The sequence below is a fragment of the Sinohyriopsis cumingii genome, chromosome 16, assembly GCF_028554795.1.
Source record: "Sinohyriopsis cumingii isolate HCF-2022 chromosome 16, ASM2855479v2, whole genome shotgun sequence".
Classification (NCBI taxonomy): Eukaryota; Metazoa; Mollusca; class Bivalvia; order Unionida; family Unionidae; genus Sinohyriopsis; species Sinohyriopsis cumingii.
In genome coordinates, this window is record NC_142976.1 from 69,164,131 (window position 1) to 69,186,033 (window position 21,903).

The 21,903-nt window shown below is 35.9% G+C and overlaps 1 protein-coding gene across 1 annotated transcript in view; it reads left to right on the forward strand.

Annotated features, from left to right (window-relative positions):
• Nucleotides 1-1,215: 1,215 nt before the first annotated feature.
• The window catches only part of LOC149780731 (low-density lipoprotein receptor-related protein 3-like), a 59,478-nt gene continuing 38,790 nt past the window's right edge, over nucleotides 1,216-21,903 (forward strand). The window contains exons 1-5 of the mRNA XM_089937780.1: nucleotides 1,216-1,470; nucleotides 6,345-6,380; nucleotides 9,929-10,076; nucleotides 12,308-12,510; nucleotides 14,897-15,028. Coding sequence (XP_089793906.1) covers nucleotides 1,365-1,470; nucleotides 6,345-6,380; nucleotides 9,929-10,076; nucleotides 12,308-12,510; nucleotides 14,897-15,028 — 625 coding nt within the window. The 5' untranslated portion in view covers nucleotides 1,216-1,364. The remainder of the gene's footprint in view (nucleotides 1,471-6,344; nucleotides 6,381-9,928; nucleotides 10,077-12,307; nucleotides 12,511-14,896; nucleotides 15,029-21,903) is intronic.

The window sequence follows — 21,903 nt, forward strand, 5'->3', positions numbered from 1 at the left end:
TTAATAATATGTCTACACACATATACACAAAAATAAACATACAAGAAAATAGAGAGTATATAAGCAACTGTTCACATAAATGCTATGTTGTTGCTGCAATGAAAGTGAGAAAAAAAACACCACAAAAACGAGAGGTTGTTGGTATATATTTTATTTTAATAAGTACATCATTTTTATTTTATGTCTGTATTTTGTTATAATGCCATTATCTAATACGCCTATTGTTGAAAGAAGCTATACTTAGGGCTGGTTTAATTTCATGTGCAATGTTATTCCAAACAAGAGCACCTTAAAATTTATATCTATCTTTGAATAGCTTCATTTTTGGTTGAATATATCGTTTAACTGGCAAAATGTACCCTGGCGAAAAACCTGATTCCTAAGGATACCATTTAGGCTGATAAATCGGCCCCGCAGCCATGATGATATTGACCGGCACTTTAGGGATTGATATCGCCTATTTATTAAAACCTGCTAAATCAGCAGCCATTCTTGTCTGCATACATCGGTGTACATTGTATTCACTTACCGGTATTTCTCACGGTTGTGGAGATAATGCCGGCTGAGGGATTCTTTTGGTGACGTGTACATTATATTTTCGGAGCAAATCCTATGTTTGGCGACTTGTAAATCCACGTGGAATAGCACAACCCTGTCTTGTGGCTATTTTGAAAGTCGCGCTAGATATGGCTGCTACCAAATTCCGAATAATATCTAACGTGTACGCAGGTGTGTTCCGGAAAGACTTGCACGCAGCAAAAGTGCACATTTTAATGAAAAGGTGACATCATACCTACATATCGTCCATCATTATCAACACAGACTTGGGTGTTTGACTTATCGGACTAGATACCATTAAAATAAAGTTTTGTAAACTTTTATAAGTCATCCATGCTGGATCATATAATTATGTGTTTGTATTACAACTGTTGTTATTTACCAATTGTTCCAATGGTACATGCCTCATTTTTATATTTATAATACAGTATGTATTAATGTACTACTTGTATTATTTGATAATCATATATTATTATTATTATTATTATTATTATTATTATTATTATTATTAAAATACAATTATTTTTTTTAAAGCGCTTATTGCTTAAGGTACTAAAGTCTACGTTCTATTTTGTGTCAATGTTGCACTCTTTTTTCTGTCAATGCTCCGGTGCAGAGTTTAAAAGTTTGCTCTTGGTTTTCTATGGGTCACCCTAACGAAACAAAATGGAGACCTTGTAAATAAGAAAGTACTACTTTTGTTCCAGAAAAAATGTTAAAACACTGTATATGTGCAAATAATTGTTCTAAACATTAGTATATCTTTCTACGCCTTGGATGAATTATCAGTTACGTAATATAGTGTCATGATGAGCGGAATCAAATCGATTTTAAGTCTTCATACGACAGGATGCCCACATCTCCATCTCCAAAACAGGAAGTTCAAACAAAATTTTATCTACGTTTTCTCAGGTACTTTATATTTAACATCAGAACATTTTATAAGCGTTAAGAAATATAAGTTATGTATTTAGTTTAAATTTAATTGGAATTTTACATCCAGGTTACTTACATAGCCATATAATATATGCTGTCAACATTTATATTTACGGTTACTAGAAAAAACAAAGAACGAAATAAGATCAAAAATCGAAGTACACAGTTATTTAAATTTTGTTGTTGTATCTATCGGTGTACAGACCAAAATTGTGATTTATAATTGGTTTAATATTAAAAAGCAAAACAAAAATTGATCCAAGCGATTTTGATGTGAATTATTTACTTTTTACCAATTTCTATAACAATTCGTGCAATGATATCGTTTGTTCTTATGCTAGATTTCACTCGTCTTGACAGGCATAATAAGCGGCAACTCGCCCAGAACTGTTAAGTAGTATATGTTATTGCCCTTCCCTTGATCCCATTTCTTATTCAAACTAAGAAAACATTTCATAGGGGGATGAACTTTTATAGGCTGTATACAGAGTATTGCAAAAGGTTCATTGACAGAGTAAGGGGTATGATGTGTCATGGTCTCCTCTGGTAACACATCTGTTGTAGCTTATCTCTGATGTTAAGGGGGCACACATACCCCTTCTCTTTGTGTGTAAGCCTGGAACCTCCTGAGCCACCGTGGAGAACATAACACTCAGAGTTCAGCATATTCTGGGAAAGAAGAACGTTTTGGCAGACAGTCTCCCCAGAACTGGCAGAGCTATCCTCACAGAATGGACTCTATACTGCTCTGTCAAAGAGTCCCTTTTCTTGCTGTGGGTGGTAGGCCCACAGTGTATCTATTTGCAACCAGCCTCAGCAACAGACTCCCATTTTACTTTTCTCCTGTCTCATATCAAGGAGCTTGTGCAGTGGATGTGTTCATTCTCCAGTGGGATCTGCTGTTTGCTTTCACCTTCCCACCCTTCTGACTGATTCCTTGAGTGCTGCAAAAGGTCAGAACTTCCACTGCCCAGATCATTCTCATAGCCCCTCTGTGGCCTCAGTGCTTTTGGTTCAACGATCTTCTAGACCTGTTGATCTCTCGACCCAGGTCTCTTCCTCTCAAGATGGATCTTCTGTCACAACACCGGGGATCCCTCCTCCACAAGAACTCACAAGTTCTCCACTTTCACACTTGGCTCATCTCAAGTGATCTCTCCACACAACAACTTTTCAGGCTGAGTTGCCAGTTGCATCATTCAGGCCAGGAGAGCTTCTATATCCAAGGTCTATGATGCTAGGTGGAGAATATTCTGTGATTAGTGCAGTAGGAAACATATTGGTCCTAACTTTCCCACTATAACCTCTGTTGCTGATTTCCTTTTGTTTCTCTTTGAGAAAAAAAAAAAGCTCTATATCCACCATCAAGGGCAATTGAGCTGCCATTTCTAGCACACTTAAATTCTCTCAAGGCACTGTAATTAGTTTGGATTCACACCTTGCCTATCTTGTTAAGTATCTTGAGCTGCACATACTTGTCTTACATCTAGATGGAATCTTTCTTGTCTTTTATGGTCATTAACCAAAAACCCCTATGAACCATTGAATGAGGCGTCTTTTCAGGACCTTACTCTCAAGATTGTGTTTCTACTTGCCCTCACTTCGGCATGATGACATAGTGAGATTCATGCCTTTACTATTGATGCTGGCGGTTTCTGGTTTAATAGAAATTATGATTTGGTTTCCCTTCTTTGTCATCAGTTGAATCTGTGCTGTGCATGATACAGATAAATTTTTATGTCCCATGAGGGCTATCTGTTTCTATCATAAGGCATTTAAGGAAGAGGAAAGTGTAGGAATTGTCTTTTCCTCCCTTTCAAGGGCTCCGTAGACATTTCATCTATCACTATTTCATGGTGGATTGTCACCACAGTCAAAAGAGTGTACTGTCTCTTATTGACTGAGACCTTTCCTTAATGAAACTTAAAGCCCATGAGGTTTGAGCCATTGCTATCTCATGGGCCTACCTTAGTCACTTCTTCTTGGAGGACATCATGATGGCAGCATTTTGCTGTTCCCATACTATCTTTTCCTCCTTTTGCCTCCACTCAGTATCACAACAAAGCACAGGCATCGTTTCTGTTGGCCCTGTAGTTACATCACAGCATGTGACCATTATAAATATCAACCTTCCATAACTTGGACCTCTCCACCAATGGTGAATCTTTTTCATTGGCTGTTTTTTTATGTTTAATGGAGCCAACACCCCTTACTGACAAATTTATCTCAACAATAGCCATGGGTAAGCTATTGCTTCTATTAAAATGTAGTTTGGGGGTGTAAAACTAATTTTAATTATGCAATATTTACCCATGGCTATTGTCAAATGCCCTCAGCCCACCCTGCTGTGATGTCCTCATATAGTACCTGTCAATGAAAAAGATGAGCTGTCTGTGCTTGTTTTGCACATAACATACCAAGGAGAAAGTGAGTTACACAAGGAATTGCATCATAATGACAGTTGTTCACTCTAATAGAGGATGTATGCATATTAAATGGACGGTGCATTTTTTCAGCACGAAACAGAAAGCTAAACAATGGCTATGTGTAAGTATTGCAGTATTAAAATTGGTTTTACCCCCAAATAAACTACATTTTTATAACATGTTTTCATAGATGCTGTTTTAATATGCTGTAATATATTATGCTTTTTGTGTTGTATCCCCTGCTATAGAGTAGGCAAGGCAGGGATTTGCTGTATCCTTTGCCACAGTGGGAGCAGGGCAGGATGTATCCTATATTTATTATGTATGTGTATTACCCTGTTAGCCATACAATACAGTATGTAGGTATGTTAACCTTACTGATTGCTTGTTGGTTTCTTTGGCATTTAACCACAATTATCTTATTTTATTCCAGTTTAGGCTAATATGTTTTAATTCTATTTTATGTCTGGATTTTTATATCTTCTATTTCTTGTATGGCATCGTACACTATTTTAGTTTCCTTTACTTTCCATACTTTTTTGTTGTCTTCATTTTTCAAGATTATTTGTTTTGTTTCTTCATATTTTCTCTGTGGTTCTAGTATTTTTACTGATAGTTTGACTTTATTACAGTGAATACAGGTGAAAAAGAAATGTTTGCACATCAATTCATATGACAAACATTTTATCTAAACAATGCCTTCCTTGTGAGGGGCCCCGAGTGGCAGATTGGTCTAAAGCACTCTCCGTCACGGATCACTGCTGTCTCACCTCTGCCTGGGTGGGTTCAAGTCTCGAACTTGGCCAGGGTGGATTTGTGCGAAAGCTTGCTGGTAGCTTCTCATAAGTCGGTGGTTCTTTCTGGGGTTTTCCCAGGTTCTTCCTCCACCATTAATAGTGGCCACCATGTGGATAAACTTTAATTACGTTTTATTGGCACTTAATTTGCTTCAGACAGCAAAGCTTAAAAAAATTCAGTCATTTATTACTTGATTGGATTACTTTTTGATCAGATGTAAGTGTGGCTTGTAAGCATGGCCTTTCTAACATAACTGAAGACAAAGACTTGATCATGGGAAGTTAATAAAGAAATCAGGATATACATATACAGACAGGCCCATCAATCAAAAACTCAAATGCAGAGAGCATTTTCGCTACATTAGCAAAGAGGAAATAATTGATGGATGTATGTTTTAGAGGAAATAATTGATGGATGTATGTTTTAGAGGAAATAATTGATGGATGTATGTTTTCAGAGTATACAAATTTGCCAGTTGTGATGTTCATCCTTTATAAAACTGGATATGCTTTGTTTATGTCTAATGCATTAGTCCTGATGATTATCATACAGAAGTTAGATAATAATAATAATAATAATAATAATAAATATATACGTATTTACATTCAGAGTATATGTACAGTGACACACGCACACAGATACACATACACACACACACAGACATAAAGAGACACACAGACACACACACACACACAGCATTGACAGTAAGCTACATTAATATATAGATGTAATAAACTGAAATTTTAGATAAACATGTTCCAACTAGGTATATTGTGTATATACAGTGCAAAAATAGTGAGATAACAAAGTGGAAGGTGAGTGAATTTAGTCATTTAGCTGTATTGTATTTGTCAAATCGAATGAATTAGATTATAATTAAATGTGTACCTTCCCTAATTGGGATTCTTTTCCTAATTTGTGATCCTGAAAATTGAATGTTTTCTTAAAGAATTCTTGATTTGGTTTTGGGATGGAATGGTGGTTTTCTGAAATTGGTCTTAAATTGGGAGTATTACCATGTTCTTGTAGCATGAAATAGTTTGTTGAGATATAATGGGGTCATATTGTTTGAAACTTTTATGGGTATATTTTTGCATTTAAAATGATTTGAGGAGTTAAAAATAGAATATAACGAGAAGTAAAAACAATATAATAAAGCATAAAATATTCTTTTTTCTGTTTAAAATACCAGATATTCACATAGACATATGTAATTAGAAAGAGAAACATATATAAAAGTCAGTAATGACCCTGTCTGTATCGCTGTCTGTATGGTTTAGTTTCTGACAAAATACTGTTCAAGTGTTTCTCTTTATTCATTGAGACACAACTTCTTAAATATCAGTTAGCTCTGCAAATAACATATAATCCCAGCTATGAACTGCCAAAAACTAATGACTGTTGAGACTGACTATTGAGATTTTTATTTCAGTTCTTGAGATTTTCATTTCAACTCTTGAGAATTTCATTTCAACTCTTGAGATTTTGGTGTCAAGAGTCAAATGAGTCATCATTTGTGTAACATTGAAAGGATATGTGTTGGCTTCATTATTCAGCATTTTTAGACACATTTTTTTCATGTTACCTGCATTCAAGGTAAATTAAATATTTTTTTTCCTCTTTCAGTGTTGCTGCTGTTTGCACATTTATTTGTCAAAACAGGTATGACTTGCATTCATTATAATTTACAATCATATCAATCATTAGCCATCATCTTTTAATTACACAGAATGAAAACACCTGCAGGTTTTGTGCATTGCGGGCAGTGTTTACACATTTGTAAAATGTCTGTTAACTGTGCAGACTTTACGTAAATGGAATAAAGTCAGGTGGGTTTAATGAGTCATGATGAATACAGTGTAGTATTTACAAGCAGTAGAATGTCTGTTTGCACAAGTGTGGCTCACTAGATATGTGTTTATTTCTACCTTTGTACCTACAATTTTGTTGTAGAGATATAGAGAATGTTCAGTTAAAGAAAATACTGCTTTAAAACCTTTTGGAAATTCTTAAAAATTTAGAAACAACTCCTTAGGGCTTATGAACCATGTGAATGTGTTCTGAAAGAAGGGACTTCTGGATGTCAAATTGCTGACTTTATGTACAGAGAAACTGAATTATTTTGAATTTGTTGATTTTTGTGGATGTTTTCATTTGACTTGATTTGTTTTTTTTAACGTCTTGCATTCAGACAGCATACAATATATCTACACAATGAAATATTAGTACCATCTTATGTACCAATTTTTATCAGTGCTCACCGGAGTGGTGGCCTAGTGGTTAGAACATCAGCCTTAAATGCAAGAGGTCGTGGGTTTGATCCCTGGCCGAGTCATACCAAAGACTTACAAAAATGTTACTAACGGCTGCCTTGCTTGGCACTCAGCATTAAGAGGTTAGTGTTAGGACTGGTCAGCCTGGTGTCAGGATAATGTGACTTGGTGGGACATCATGCTACATGTCTGCAGCATGATACCCCAGTGCTAGACGTCACTATAAACTGACACACTGCAGACATCATAGCAGTATGACTGATTTTTTTTTAAAGCTACGTTAAAAATCCAAATCACACACACACACACACACACACACACTTTATCAATACTCCATGAAAATTAAATTTTCTTCTTTGAGCAGGACTAATTTGTTGGTCAGAAACTAACAGCTGAATTCCATATTTATTTGATTTTATTCATTTGTAATGTTTGCTAAATGATAATGCTATCATGTCATAGATATGTGAATTGTTATATTGATCACTGATACCATTGGGCACAGGAATTTCAAGTTTGATACAGGAAAAAGCCATTGGCACAGGTACTTCAAGTTTGATACAGGAAAAACCACTAGGCACAGGTACTTCAAGTTTGATGCAGAAAAAAACACCATTGGCACAGGTACTTCAAGTTTGATACAGGAAAAACCACCAGGCACAGGTACTTCAAGTTTGATGCAGAAAAAAACACCATTGGCACATGTATTTCAAGTTTGATGCAGGAAAAAACAATTTGGCACATGTACTTCAAGTTTGATGCAGAAAAAAACACCATTGGCACATGTACTTCAAATTTGATATGGGGAAAAAAAACTTGGGCACAATTACTTCAAGTTTGATGAAGGAAAAACTCATTGGGCACAGGTGCTTCAAGTTTGATACGGAAAAAACAACCCATGGGGCATAGGTACTTTAAGTTTCATGTCTGGAAAAAAACTCATTGACACAGGTACTTCAAGTTTGATATGAGAGAAAAACTATTGACACAGGTACTTCAGGTTTGATATGGGGAAAAAATACATTGAGCACAAGAACTTCAAGTTTGATGCAGGTAAAAAACCCACTGGGCACAAGTACTTCAAGCTTGATACAGGAAAACAGCATTGGGATCAGGTTGCTTGAGTCTGATACTGGAAACTATTGATCATTTGTAAACTGTTGGGCAGAGGTACTCCTAGTTTGATGCTTGAAAGTTTTGTAAATCATTGGGCATAGGTAGTTCAAATTTTATACTGGAAAATATTGATCATTTGTAACTCTTGGGGGTTAGTACTTCAAGTTTGATGCTGGAAAACATTTTGATGCTGGAAAACATTGCTCATTTGTAACTGTTTGGGGGGTAAGTACTTCAAGTTTGATACTGGAAAATATTGCTTATTTGTAACTTTTGGGAGCTACTGGAAAAAATTTATTGTAACCATTGGGCACAAGTACTTCATGTTTAATGCTGGAAAATATCCTCTTGGGCACAGTTAGTTCAAGATTGGCTTGATATGAATCTGATTAAAATTAGATCTCAGCAGTCTTATGTGAAGTTCTGACAGCGATTGCTTAGTGGTTGTGTTCCGGTCGCCTTTGAATTAGCCAATGGAATTGGCACTTTAAAAATCTGAAAGTGAGTCAAATTGTTCAGCATACATTGATCTTCAGCCACACTGTTCAGTCTCCAAAACATGAAGATGTAAGACATCATCTGATTGGCTGATAAAATTAATGAATTATGGTAGTAGCATAGGTCACCAGAACATGTCCCCTAAGTGGTCGCTGTCAGAACTTCACGTAGGACAGTGGAGATCTGATTTTAATCAGATTGAGTTTGACCTGGAAAATATTGATATTTGTGACCTTTAGTCATAGGTAATTCAAGTTTGATACAGGAAAATATTGATCATTTGTAACCACTGGGCAATGGTACTTCAAGTTTGATACTGGAAAATTCTGTAACCATTTGGCATAGATGTTTAAAGTTTGATGCTAGAAAACTTTTTAACCATTGGGCATAGGTAGTTCAGGTTTATTAATGAAAATATTGATAATTTATTGCCATTGAGCACAGGTACTTCTAAGCTTGATGGTGGATAATATTGGCCATGGGTACTTCAAGATCAGTAGTGGAAAATATTGATCATTTGTTACCATTGGGCAGGTACTTTAAGATACTAGAAAATATTGATCATATGTAACCATTGGGCACAGGTAGTGTGATATAAATCATGTGTATTTTATATACTTGCTGATGACACAAATGACAAACAGCATAGACCCTGATTTGCAGTTGCATTATGCAGTGGCAAATCAGGGTCTGCAATTGCATTATGCAGTGGCAGATTTGGGTCTGTGCAGTTGCATTGTGCAATGACAGATTTGGGTCTGCAGTTGCATTATGCAGTGGCAGATCGGGGTCTGTGCAGTTGTATTATGCAGTGGCATATCTGTCAGCAGTTGCATTATGCAGTGGCAGATCTGTCTGCAGTTGCATTATGAAGTGGTAGATCTGTCTGCAGTTGAATTATGCAGGGATAGATCTGGGTCTATGCAGTTTACAGTTGGACCAGTATATATGGTACTGATATCACATGGGTTTTGATTTAGTCCTTTTTTTGAAGATGTAATAATTGTTGTTTTATTCTCACAAAATGAGTTTTTCTGATGATAGCTCATCAGTTGAGTTGGTAAAATGGGTAATTCACAGCAGATATATACAACTAATGTACTAACATTCCCCATTTATATTTGTTTACTCCATTTTAACACTTTTTTGAAAATTGTGTCTACTAATTAGTATGAATTTTAATTTTATTATGGCTATGGCATTGTATCACAGTGAGTGCTATGATATTTGTCAACATTTTGAACATTTTAGTGTGGATTTTACAATGATTTTATCATATATGTTTTTGGGATATGAGTCATTTTATGAATTATGCAATTTCAGTCTCGGGAGAAACATGCAAAGTTGAAAAGATGCCTATGGATCGAGGTGCAATAATGAGCAACAGGTACCCTTCTCCATACGAAAGTCAACCAGCCTGTGTACACTGGTTGATGCAAACTACAGGCATATATGACACAATTACAATCAGGTAAGTCAGTGCTAAGCTGATTTATTTTCTACCTGGATCTGCATAGTTGGACATAGGTGTCACTTTTTTGGAAGTTGCAACATCATCATCAACAATAGTGAAGTTTTAAGTTAATTTTTCAGAAGTCATATAAAGAAATGACAGGTTGGGCCCTAGGTTCTACAGAACACTTGTATATTAACTGACTGCTAGACTGAAATTATTTGGCTTGCTCATCAACATAGGTTTTTTTTGGAACAAAGTTTTGTTTTTGACAGCTATCAACTATGAAGTCCAGACAGAATCAATGCTAAGAATATATAGCCAACAGTTTATTCAACATGCCACTAAAAACTTAACAGCCAGGATGTAAAAGTCATCTCTCTCTCTTTGACTGCGTCAAACTTGCAGAATGACTGTGATTATGCAACACTTTGATAATAGCAAACTATTAAGATTTACAGTATCTTAATGACTCAACCTTGCTAGTGCCAGTAGCAGTCATTGGACTGTTAAGATTTACAGTATCTTAATGACTCAACATTGCTAGTGCCAGTAGCAGTCATTAAACTATTAAGATTTACAGTATCTTAATGACTCAAGATTGCTAGTGCCAGTGGCAGTCATTGAACTGTTAAGATTTACAGTATCTTAATGACTCAACATTGCTAGTGCTAGTGGCAGCCATTGGACTGTTAAGATTTACAGTATCTTAATGACTCAACATTGCTAGTGCTAGTGGCAGCCATTGGACTGTTAAGATTTACAGTATCTTAATGACTCAACATTGCTAGTGCCAGTAGCAGTCATTGAACTGTTAAGATTTACAGTATCTTAGTGACTCAACATTGCTAGTGCCATTAGCAGTCATTGAACTATTCTGATTTATAGTATCTTAATGACTCAACATTGCCAGTGCTAGTGGCAGTCATTGGACTGTTAAGATTTATAGTAGCTTAATGACTGACACCTTGCCAGTGCTAGTGGCAGTCATTGGACTGTTAAGATTTACAGTATCTTAATGACTGACACCTTGCCAGTGCTAGTGGCAATCATTGGACTATTAAGATTTACAGTATCTTAATGACCGACACCTTGCCAGTGCCAGTGGCTGTCATTGGACTGTTAAGATTTACAATATCTTAATATCATTGTCTTCGTCAGTTGCTTTGGCTTAGACACCTTAGTATTTAGTATATTAAGGTTTAATTTACCAGTTACTGTTGGTCAGTAAATCTTAGCTGACCGTTCATTTTAAATGTGTTTTGCAAAAGGTACAGCATTGTAGTGTCAGGTAATTTTATCTATGTTGTTGAAACTACAAACAGTAGTCCCAAGATTATACTTATATACAGCACCTCATTATAGCACCATTCATTATGTAACATTGGTATAGTCAAGGAACCATTTCTTGGGATGAGTAAAGTTTTAGTAATGAACCTACCTTACTGTATGGTGATCACACTTATAATGTAGTACACTTTTATGGTTCCTAGTTTGGTCAGTGTTATAGTGAGGGACAAGTTTCTCGTGGAGAATTATCATAGACTTTGTAATCAATTTAAACATTACAGAAATTGTGATTCACAGTCCAATCTTTCTATACTGAATGCCCAGAAAACCAAACAGAAACAGTAGTTATGTACAGGTGGTCTTTCTCTATAAATATTTATTGATATACTTGTGCATGTATGTATAATCATGACCAGTAAACCTTGACTTTTATAATGTTATACAGCTGGTCATTATTTGCATGTAATTGTTATACAGTAAAACTTCTCCTACTGACCATGAAATTAGACCACACTCTCTAATGACCATCTTCTGACATTTTTTATTATTTTGTAAAACTGCAAAATGATCCTTTATAAAAAGACTACTTCCCAATATAGTAGGCTTTTCCACATGCTGAGAGGTGGTCATAATTGGGAGGTTTTGCTGTTAAACAAATCTGCCACTTGGATTTTACTGCTGATTGAACATACTAGTGGCTGAGTGGTCTTAAGCATTTGTCTTACTGATCACTGCAGTCTCACCTCTGTCCACATGGATTTGAGTCTCAGGCTTGGCCAATGTGGGTATGTGAGAAGGCTTACAAGTAGCTTCAATTGGGTTGGAGGTTCTTACGGGGTTTTCCCTGGTTCTCCTCCACCAATTATACTTGTTGTCACATACAGTCTATCCTGCGCTGAAAAATGGCATCAAACCCACAGTAGCAACACTAAAGTTGTGATTTACCCTTATTTTTACAGCTTTAAAGATTTTGACCTTCCAGAAGGGATTGATGGAAATTGCACCCATAATTATCTACAAATAGGACCATTTCCATACAAAATGTACTGTGGAAGCACAGTTCCTGGTCCATATATATCTCACAGTGGGACAGTCTTTATTCATTTTTATACAGATGGTTCAAATACATTTCACCGTGGTTTTAGCCTGATCTACATTACGGGTAAGTCCCTTATTTTAAGAGCAGCAGTAGTTTAAAGATTAATATGCTGGACTTGTGATCATAGCATGATGTGTGATGCTAAATTCACAAGTTTTTACTCCCACCCCACCTCCACCCCGACATGTTTGTGTTTCATAAGACGCAATTTTCAGTAATCTTCAAAAAATAAAATGTATTTAAAAAAACAATCTTTCACCACTTAAGTATATTCCTGTTGCAGTAATAAATGGTAAACATGAAATTCATGTAAAAGTGTTCTTTGGGCAGTTCAGCAGCCTGTCATCATAGAGACAATTAAGAAGGCAAGGAGGTCAGATATAAGCAACCAAGTGAATGCAATAATGATTGCTAATGACACTTGCATTACCTTCAAACCCCCCTATTACATATTACATAATTGGCTGACAAAAGCTAGGGTAATGAGTTATGTCCTTTTAAGACTGCTATGGAGGAGCCCATTGTGCTGATTTGCATAGGTAAAGTTCACAAAGTGGAACAACCAGATTTGTTTTAAGTTCAGGTAAATCGAAGAGATGCTAGCTTTAGGGTGAGGACCAAAAGTAATTACATATCATTGCCTTGAATGAAAATATTGACGCCATCAGTTATAGTTATTACATATCATTGCCTTGAATGAAAATATTGAAGCCATCAGTTACAGTTATTACATATTGCCTTGAATGAAAACATTGAAGCCATCAGTTAAAGTTAATTGGCAAGTTTGTGAACAGTGGCAACATTTCTTTGTAGTAGTATTTTACTCCATATATAAAATGTTGAGCATGATTATTTCACTATTTCAGTTGTTGAAATAGAGTTCAAGTGTGATTAATTTTTTTATGGTGATTCTAAAAGCAATAAGCTACCAGTGAAGCAGGCAAAAACCAGCAAAAATACATTTCAGAACTCCTGGTTGACGGAGTTTTACTTTGTGAAGCACAGCAACAAGGGGTAGCATTTAATTCTTTGCACATACTGCAAACAGCATATTGATATAAGTGATTCTGGAGAGTACAATGTCTGTTAAAATATGAGCACGACCTGTATGAAACTTATTTGACATTCAAATTAGTTATCTTTGTTATCATTCATCATCTTAACCGTTTTAAAATACTATCAATTGCTGTTGACTTTAGTCATGAAATAAATGGATTGAAAAACAATAATAAAGCATACACTCCTGTTTGCACATCATTAACACCATAGGCATTTATTACTGTTGTATCATATAAACCCTATTAAACTTGAAAATATTGTGGCCCCCTCCTCTGGCCCCCTTCTCCCTAAGAAATGGTCAGTCCCAAATGTGGTATATAATAACTTTTCTATTGAAACAAGCATTCCTCATGGTCAGACTGCATCTGATACAGTCCTAACAATACTAACATTATGACTATCAAGAACAATTATGTTCAGACAAGGATTCACTCAGATAATCCAGTAGGGAACCATCTAGTCTCTAGTGAATTGAATGATGATTGCTAATGACACTTGCATTACCTTCAAACCCCCCCTATTGAACTGGTGAAAGTAGTAAAGACTGCCTATATGTTGCATTCCAATGAATTTTAAGGACAGAAACTTTGTGTATGTTTAAATTTATTGTCAGAATGGAAGTGATATGTGTTTGGACATATGTGTATGTGTACAGTGATGATATTTGACAATATTCAGCCTACAAACTATTTTCTTTCTCTGTAAGTATATTAAATACTTTTAAGAAAACAGACACGTTATTTTCTTTTGTTCATATTTGAATTTCCAATCATTTTCTATAGGCTTATAAGAAAAAAATAGTTTATTCTCAATTAGATGATGTCACTTATTTTGGTCATGCACACTGACCCCTCTTGGAACCCCAAAACACACTTTTGAGTCTCACAACCTACCCCAACACTGTCTAGAATTATGACAGGTATGGAAGCTAAACAAACATTTTTGCTTTTGAGGAGGTTGCAATATGAGGTTTTACTGTATTTATATCAGCAAAAATTGTACAGATATTTAGATGATTTTGAAAGCCAGTCATTTTAGCAGTATTCTTAATTGATTATAATTTAAGCAAATGAAAATCAGAATCTTTAAAGACATATTTTAAATTTTTTACTTAAAAATGTTTTTTAACACCAAAGGTGCCATGTCTTGCAATGAGCCCCAAAAATGAAGTCTGTGTACCATCTGTTTTTGTAGTAGCAATGATCTTGCAACAGAAGAAATGAAAATGAATGCACTGTGATTATGTCTTAATTCATAATTGTAGCAGTTAACTTTTTATTTTTATTTTATTACACATCAAAAACTACTGCCTTGGAATTATTATGACCAAAAATATGAAAATATGAGTATACTTTGAAAAATGACCACTTACCATGCATTTATTTTCCAGGTACTGTGCCATCAAAGATTCCTTGTAAGGAAGATGAGTTTATGTGTGCAAATGGAAAATGTATATATAGAATGTGGCGATGCAATACGCAGTTTGAATGTGAGGACAACAGTGATGAGCTTGGTTGTATAGGTATGACTGAGAGAATTAAAACTATTTAGAATATATCCACATTATTTGAGCTAAACTGTGTATAAAGACTACCAAGGGGACCGTCTGAAAGAAGTTATTCAGAACAATTAATATGAATTGATCTAAGAGCAAATGGAATATGTATGGCCCATGGCATTACACCATGAATTGATTTCTCCTTCAAAAATAATTCCCAATCACATTATGATTATGTTTTGAATATTAGCCTGCTACCTTGCAAATCCAGCCCTACTAAGAGATGAAAATCATCTTTTCCTATCACACACACACACACACACACAGGGGAATAACTCTTGCCTATTATCTCCCCTTGCTTCTGCCAGGTGTTACTAGTTTTCAGCTTTGTTCTACTGGTAGTATCGTAGAGTTTAATCTCTGACAGTCCAAGTCATTTTTATGCTCTGTTTGAACCATCAAATATTCCCATTAGATCTGTTTTGTGGATTAATCATTCAGCTGCAGGTTGTATGCATTCATTTTATGATTTCTGATAATTTCAGTGATATCACCACCTTTAGAGATTTTGTTTAAGACCATGTTATACCAGGCCATTGTTGACCTCATGCAAGGTCATTAAAAGTTAGCATGACTTTGACTATTTTTGCATACTCCATTTGTAGTGGAGATAATATTTCCATATACAGCATAGCTTATGCTTGGTTTCTTTTTATTTGGTGTTGTTTTGATAGAATTGTTAACTAGGCATTATGCGTCAGTTTATCGCAGGCTATTGGCATCAGACATAATACTTTTTAACTTTTTCATTAGTAATGAGAGTGATTTATTGAGTTAGTCATATACTGCGTCACTAATTTATGCTTTTTTTTCTTGTGTCATTTCAGTGGGAATGTCATCCAAATGCATAAAGTGCAAAAGGTTTAAAGCAAAGTATTTTATGTATGTAATTTAGATTGTCAATGCCATGCAGCATGTGTAACACATGGTCGGGAAATATTTGGGTCTTAGTGGCCCAAAAGAGAGCTAAGGGGAAGGAATGATTGACTAAATCAAGAAATGAAAGCATTTACATCGTCAGCATTCATCCCAAGTTGACCTCTTTTTTTAGTTTTGTGGGGGACGCTGGGACTCCCCCCAACACTGAAAGTTTGTTGTGTGCAACCATTGGCCACAGTCATATCAGCTGCAGGGGAGGAAGAGGATATGGAAAGGGTACAATCATCTTTTGAACCGTTGCATCATCTGGTACAGGAGACAATGATGCAAATTCTGACATCAGGGCAATTTTGGCCTTTTGTGCCTCACTTGCTCCCACACCTTTTTCTGACTCTATGAGGGAGTATTCTCTCACAGGTCCGAGCATGGCCTTTAGGCCTGTAAATCAGGGCACGTGGGTTTCTTACTGGATCCATTGGATCCAATTCTTAATACTATCACACCATTACTGGCAGTCCAGCTTTCCAGCTGTCTCAGCATGGGGGCCTTTTTCATTGAAACAGTCCAACCAAATAGATTGTATGGTGATTTAAGTAACATATCTGTCCATCTAGCCACATCTTCGGCAACTTACCATCCCATTGATATTCTCCTCTCGCTTTATTAATACTAACACCAATGCTACCAAAGATTTCATTGAGAAATCTGTCCAGCCAGCCAGGCATTTGGAGCAGCCAGTACCAGTGATAGTCTGACCATCTTATATACTGCCAGCTTCCGGGTCAGCCATATGCTGAACACACCAGATGGCAGTTCCAGCAATGCTGGACTTCAGAATGTTCTCCCGTCCCTTGACAAGAATTAAGCAGCTGTCTCCATTACACTATAAAGTGGACAAGAATGTGTTCAGTGCCATGTCCAGGTTAGATCAGAACATTATCATAATGTCTTCAGTGTCAGATTTGGCTTTATTGATAATCTTCTGACTTGCAAAAAAATCTGACAAGAGTCGTGATTGGGAGGTGACAGCCAGGATTGCTAGAGTCTTTAAACAAGCAGTTCACCATACTGTGGCCAATGTGTTGAAGGCTCTGGCCAACCTAAACCTAATACAATGTGACACATGCCTGTGGTCCACATCACTCAAACCTCGTCACACACTAGCTTTATGGACAACCCCATTTGGGTTGCTGTTGCATTCTGGAGGTAAAATAGAAGATGTTCGGAGGCAGCTTAGGAAAAGCCTCTCCAACTTGCCACTCAACTCACACAGGCTTTTGGAAGCACACAGCCCCTGCCAGTGCAAAGGATGTTAAGCAGCCTCGGGACAGGGGATCTTTTAAGTCAGATGTTCGCCAGTATTGATCCCAAGCCAATGCCAAGAGACAAAAGTCTGCCAAACCTAGGAGGCAGTCATACAGATGTGGTAAGAAACCAAATTTCTTTGCCTTCAAGCCTATTAACAGTAAACATTGACCTACCCTAGACACAGAAGTAAACATTGACCTACCCTCCACACTACCTGTTGACAGCCTACCTATGGGTGGCCAACACCTGCAAATTTGAGCTCATTGGATCTCCATATTTCCTCAGAAAAGGGACTCAATCCCTCTCGGCTGTCTGTTTATGCCCTCATTACAAATGTCATTGCTAGAATAGTGGCACCCCTTTTCATGTCACTTTGATCAAACAGTCATAATCACACCTGAGATATAATCATTCCTGTGTCATTGGTACAGTCCTGGTTGACTAACCAGGGTATTCCCACTGGAGAAACTTCAAGTGGAAATAACAGTATGTACCAATGCCAGTATGGTTTCGGTACCCACCTGTTGTCGGCATGTGTAAGCCAGGGAGTGGCCTCTACACATAAATATTATAGAAATCAAGGCTATCATGAATGCCTTTCACTTCTGGAAAGATCGACTCAGACAAAATGGTCCTCATTGTGTCTGACAACTTTGTGGTGGCATCCTATCTTCTCAAACATGGGAACCAAATTACCCGACTTGTGTGTTCTGATTTGGCAGTTCCTACATTTTTGCAACATTCTCCATCAAGGTACAAATCAGACATGTCAAAATAGGAGTGTGACTGTGGTTGCCTGAGAAGATATGGGTTGGCTTGAATCTTCCTGGGTAGATCTATCAATTGATCAAATAGATCAGTAATCCAGGACTTGTCCAATCTTAGAGGGGCTATCATAATCATCTTGCATTGCTGACCCCATAACTTCTCCATTATTTTTGGCATCAGGACCATGGGAGGGTAGACAAAAGCCAACAATCCATCCCAACTGAATGAGAGAGTATCTGTGGCACAGGCTTCTAGGTCTGGGACTGGAGAGATGAAAGTGGGTAACTTGATTCTACCTTGTCACTAAAAGGTTGATCATTAGACACCCCCAAAGTACACAGATCTAAATGAAGGATTTTACCTTTCCTAATTAGAGTGTTCATGAGGACATTGAGCCAGTTTTCAGTTTGATAACATGTTGAAACCCTTGAGGAGAGTCAAACATGACTCTTTGATACATTTTCATGTTGATGAACAACATATAAATGTTGTTACTCAACATAAATGATACACACCTTGGGTGTGTATGCTGCATCACATTGTATAATTTTGGATAGTGGAAACGTTTAAATGAAGAATAAAAATGCAAATAAATAAGATTAGTACAAGATTAGTGTCTTTCATTGTGTTATCAAATAAGAGCTCAATTTATCTACTTCATTTTAACACGCAGTGACAGAAAGCTGCAAATTTAACACAATTTGTTTCATGTTGGTTAGTTCTAGGACATGAGATCCAGGTAACAAAAAGTTTAACCTTAAGTTCTGGAACAGGAAAAATTCATTTATTATATTTTGTTCCAATATACATGGTATATACTGTAGTCCCTACTGCTTCTACAGATCTTGTTATTACAGGCATTTACATATGTAATGAAGTAATGCCATGGGCCATACATATTCCTGTTAATCCGTTACACATACATATATAATGAAGTGATGCCATGGGCCATACATATTCCTGTTTGCATATAGAATCCTTTACACATACATATATAATGAAGTAATGCCATGGGCCATACATATTCCTGTTTGTGTATAGAATCCTTTACACATACATTTTTAATGAAGTAATGCCATGGGCCATACATATTCCTGTTTGCATATAGAATCCTTTACACATACATATATAATGAAGTAATGTCATGGGCCATACATATTCCCGTTTGCGTATATAATCCTTTACACATACATTTTTAATGAAGTAATGCCATGGGCCATACATATTCCTGTTTGCATATAGAATCCTTTACACATACATATATAATGAAGTAATGCCATGGGCCATACATATTCCTGTTTGCATATGGAATCTTTTACACATACATATATAATGAAGTAATACCATGGGCCGTACATATTCCTGTTTGCTTATAGAATCTTTTACACATATATAATGAAGTAATGCCATGGGCCGTACATATTCCTGTTTGCGTATAGATTCCTTTACACATACATATATAATGAAGTAATACCATGGGCCATACATATTCCTGTTTGCATTATAAAATCCTTTACACATACATATATAATGCCATGGGCCATACATATTCCTGTTTGCATATAGAATCTTTTACACATACATATATAATGAAATAATGCCCTGGGCCATACATATTCCTGTTTGTGTACAGAATCCTTTACACATACATTTTTAATGAAGTAATGCCATGGTCCATACATATTCCTGTTTGCATATAGAATCCTTTACACATACATATATAATGAAGTAATGCCATGGGCCATACATATTCCCGTTTGCATATGGAATCCTTTACACATACATTTATAATGAAGTAATGCCATGGGCCATACATATTCCTGTTTGCATATAGAATCCTTTACACATACATTTATAATGAAGTAATGCCATGGGCCAGACATATTCCTGTTTGTGTACAGAATCCTTTACACATACATTTATAATGAAGTAATGCCATGGGCCATACATATTCCTGTTTGCATATAGAATCCTTTATAGATACATGTATAATGAAGTAATGCCATGGGCCATACATATTCCTGTTTGCTTATAGAATCGTTTACACATACATATATAATGAAGTAATGCCATGGGCCATACATATTCCTGTTTACATATAGAATCTTTTACACATTCATTTATAATGAAGTTATGCCATGGGCCATACATATTCCTGTTTGCATATAGAATCCATTATGCATACATGTATAATGAAGTAATGCCATGGGCCATACATATTCCTGTTTGTGTACAGAATCCTTTACACAAATATAATGAAGTAATGCAATGGACCATACATATTCTTATTTGCATATAGAATCCTTTACACATACATATATAATGAAGTAATGCCATGGGCCGTACATATTCATGTTTGCATATAGAACCCTTTACACATACAAGTTATAAGCTCTAAAGTATGATGCTTGAGATTGTGTTTGAAATATTGGAGAATATTGTTTGAAAATACTTTAAATATGTTTGAAAATAATGGAGCTTATATTTGAAAATACTGTAGATATGTCTGAAAATGCTAGAGATTGAACAAAAATCCCTGAGAATTTTTCAAAAGTTAATGCAAAACATTTGTTTACTTTAGCAGGTTGAAATCTGAATTGTATGCACATTTTCTTGCAAAGGAACAGAAAAATCCTGGACAGGACAGGAGTTGTGAAGTTGCTGAAATCAAGCTCATGTGTTGTTAAGGCAGAAAACCAACCTAATTAAAATCAGATCTCTGCTGTCCTACGTGAAGATCTGACAATGACCACCTAATGATCATGTTCTGGTGACCTTTGAATGAAGCCATTGGAAATGCAGCTTTCCAAAATCTGAAACTGAATCAAATTGTTCAATACACATTTATGCTCTTCATCCACACTGCTTAGTCTCCAAACACGAAGATATAAGAATTCATCTGATTGGTTGATAAAATTATTGATTATGGTAAAACGTTGGCTACAAGAACATGATTCCTAAGCAGTCACTGTCAGATCTTCAAGTTGGACAGCAGAGATCTGATTTGAATCAGATAAGGCGGAAAATAAAATTATTAAGTGTGTTCATTCATATAACATAATTCAGACTTTATTTTAGGCTGTGCTGTTGCACCAGTGCATTATTTTTCATCTTTGGTGAAAGACAATCCCCTCCATGGTGCCCATAGGGTGCACAATAAAGACCCAAGAAAATAAGATAAAAAGATCATTATGGTTTATTTTAAACTGACTGATTTGAGTGCATTCTCAGCTTCCTAAATCGAGTGCACTCATTGCCAAACAAGCATAAGATGACCAATTTCATTGGCTGACAGAAATATCTTACTAATTTTGATTAGCTTGGTCACCAGTCAAGGGCACATGAGGCATGGTTGTTGATAGAACATATAAAGAAGAGAAGATAACATCTTAAGCAAAATCACTGCTGCGTAATTTATTTGCAAAGCAGCATGCAGGGAGGAAGAAAACAGTTGGCTCAAAATAAATGCTTTTGGGAATTGGTTACTTGAGCATGAGGAATTAAAAATCCAGTACAGAATGTTCATGGAATGGGAACTGATAATGATTACAGTTACTCTGGTCATGGATTTATTCATTTCAGCAATAAATATTTACTTTTCCAGCACTATGTACTTTGAATCAGTTGTAGTTAAGTCAGACTGTTGTACAAGGAAATTGTTGATAAACCATATTGTAGTCCAACTTATATACAATTGAGTCATAGCATATAATGCTAATGAAGTTTATATTTGAGGCATAAGTTAATAAATCAATGATGGAAGTGTCTGTGATAATGATATGTGTTTTGATTTTTTAAATAAATAAGAAACTGGTATATATATATATATATATATATATATATATATATATATATATATATATATATATATATATATATAACTA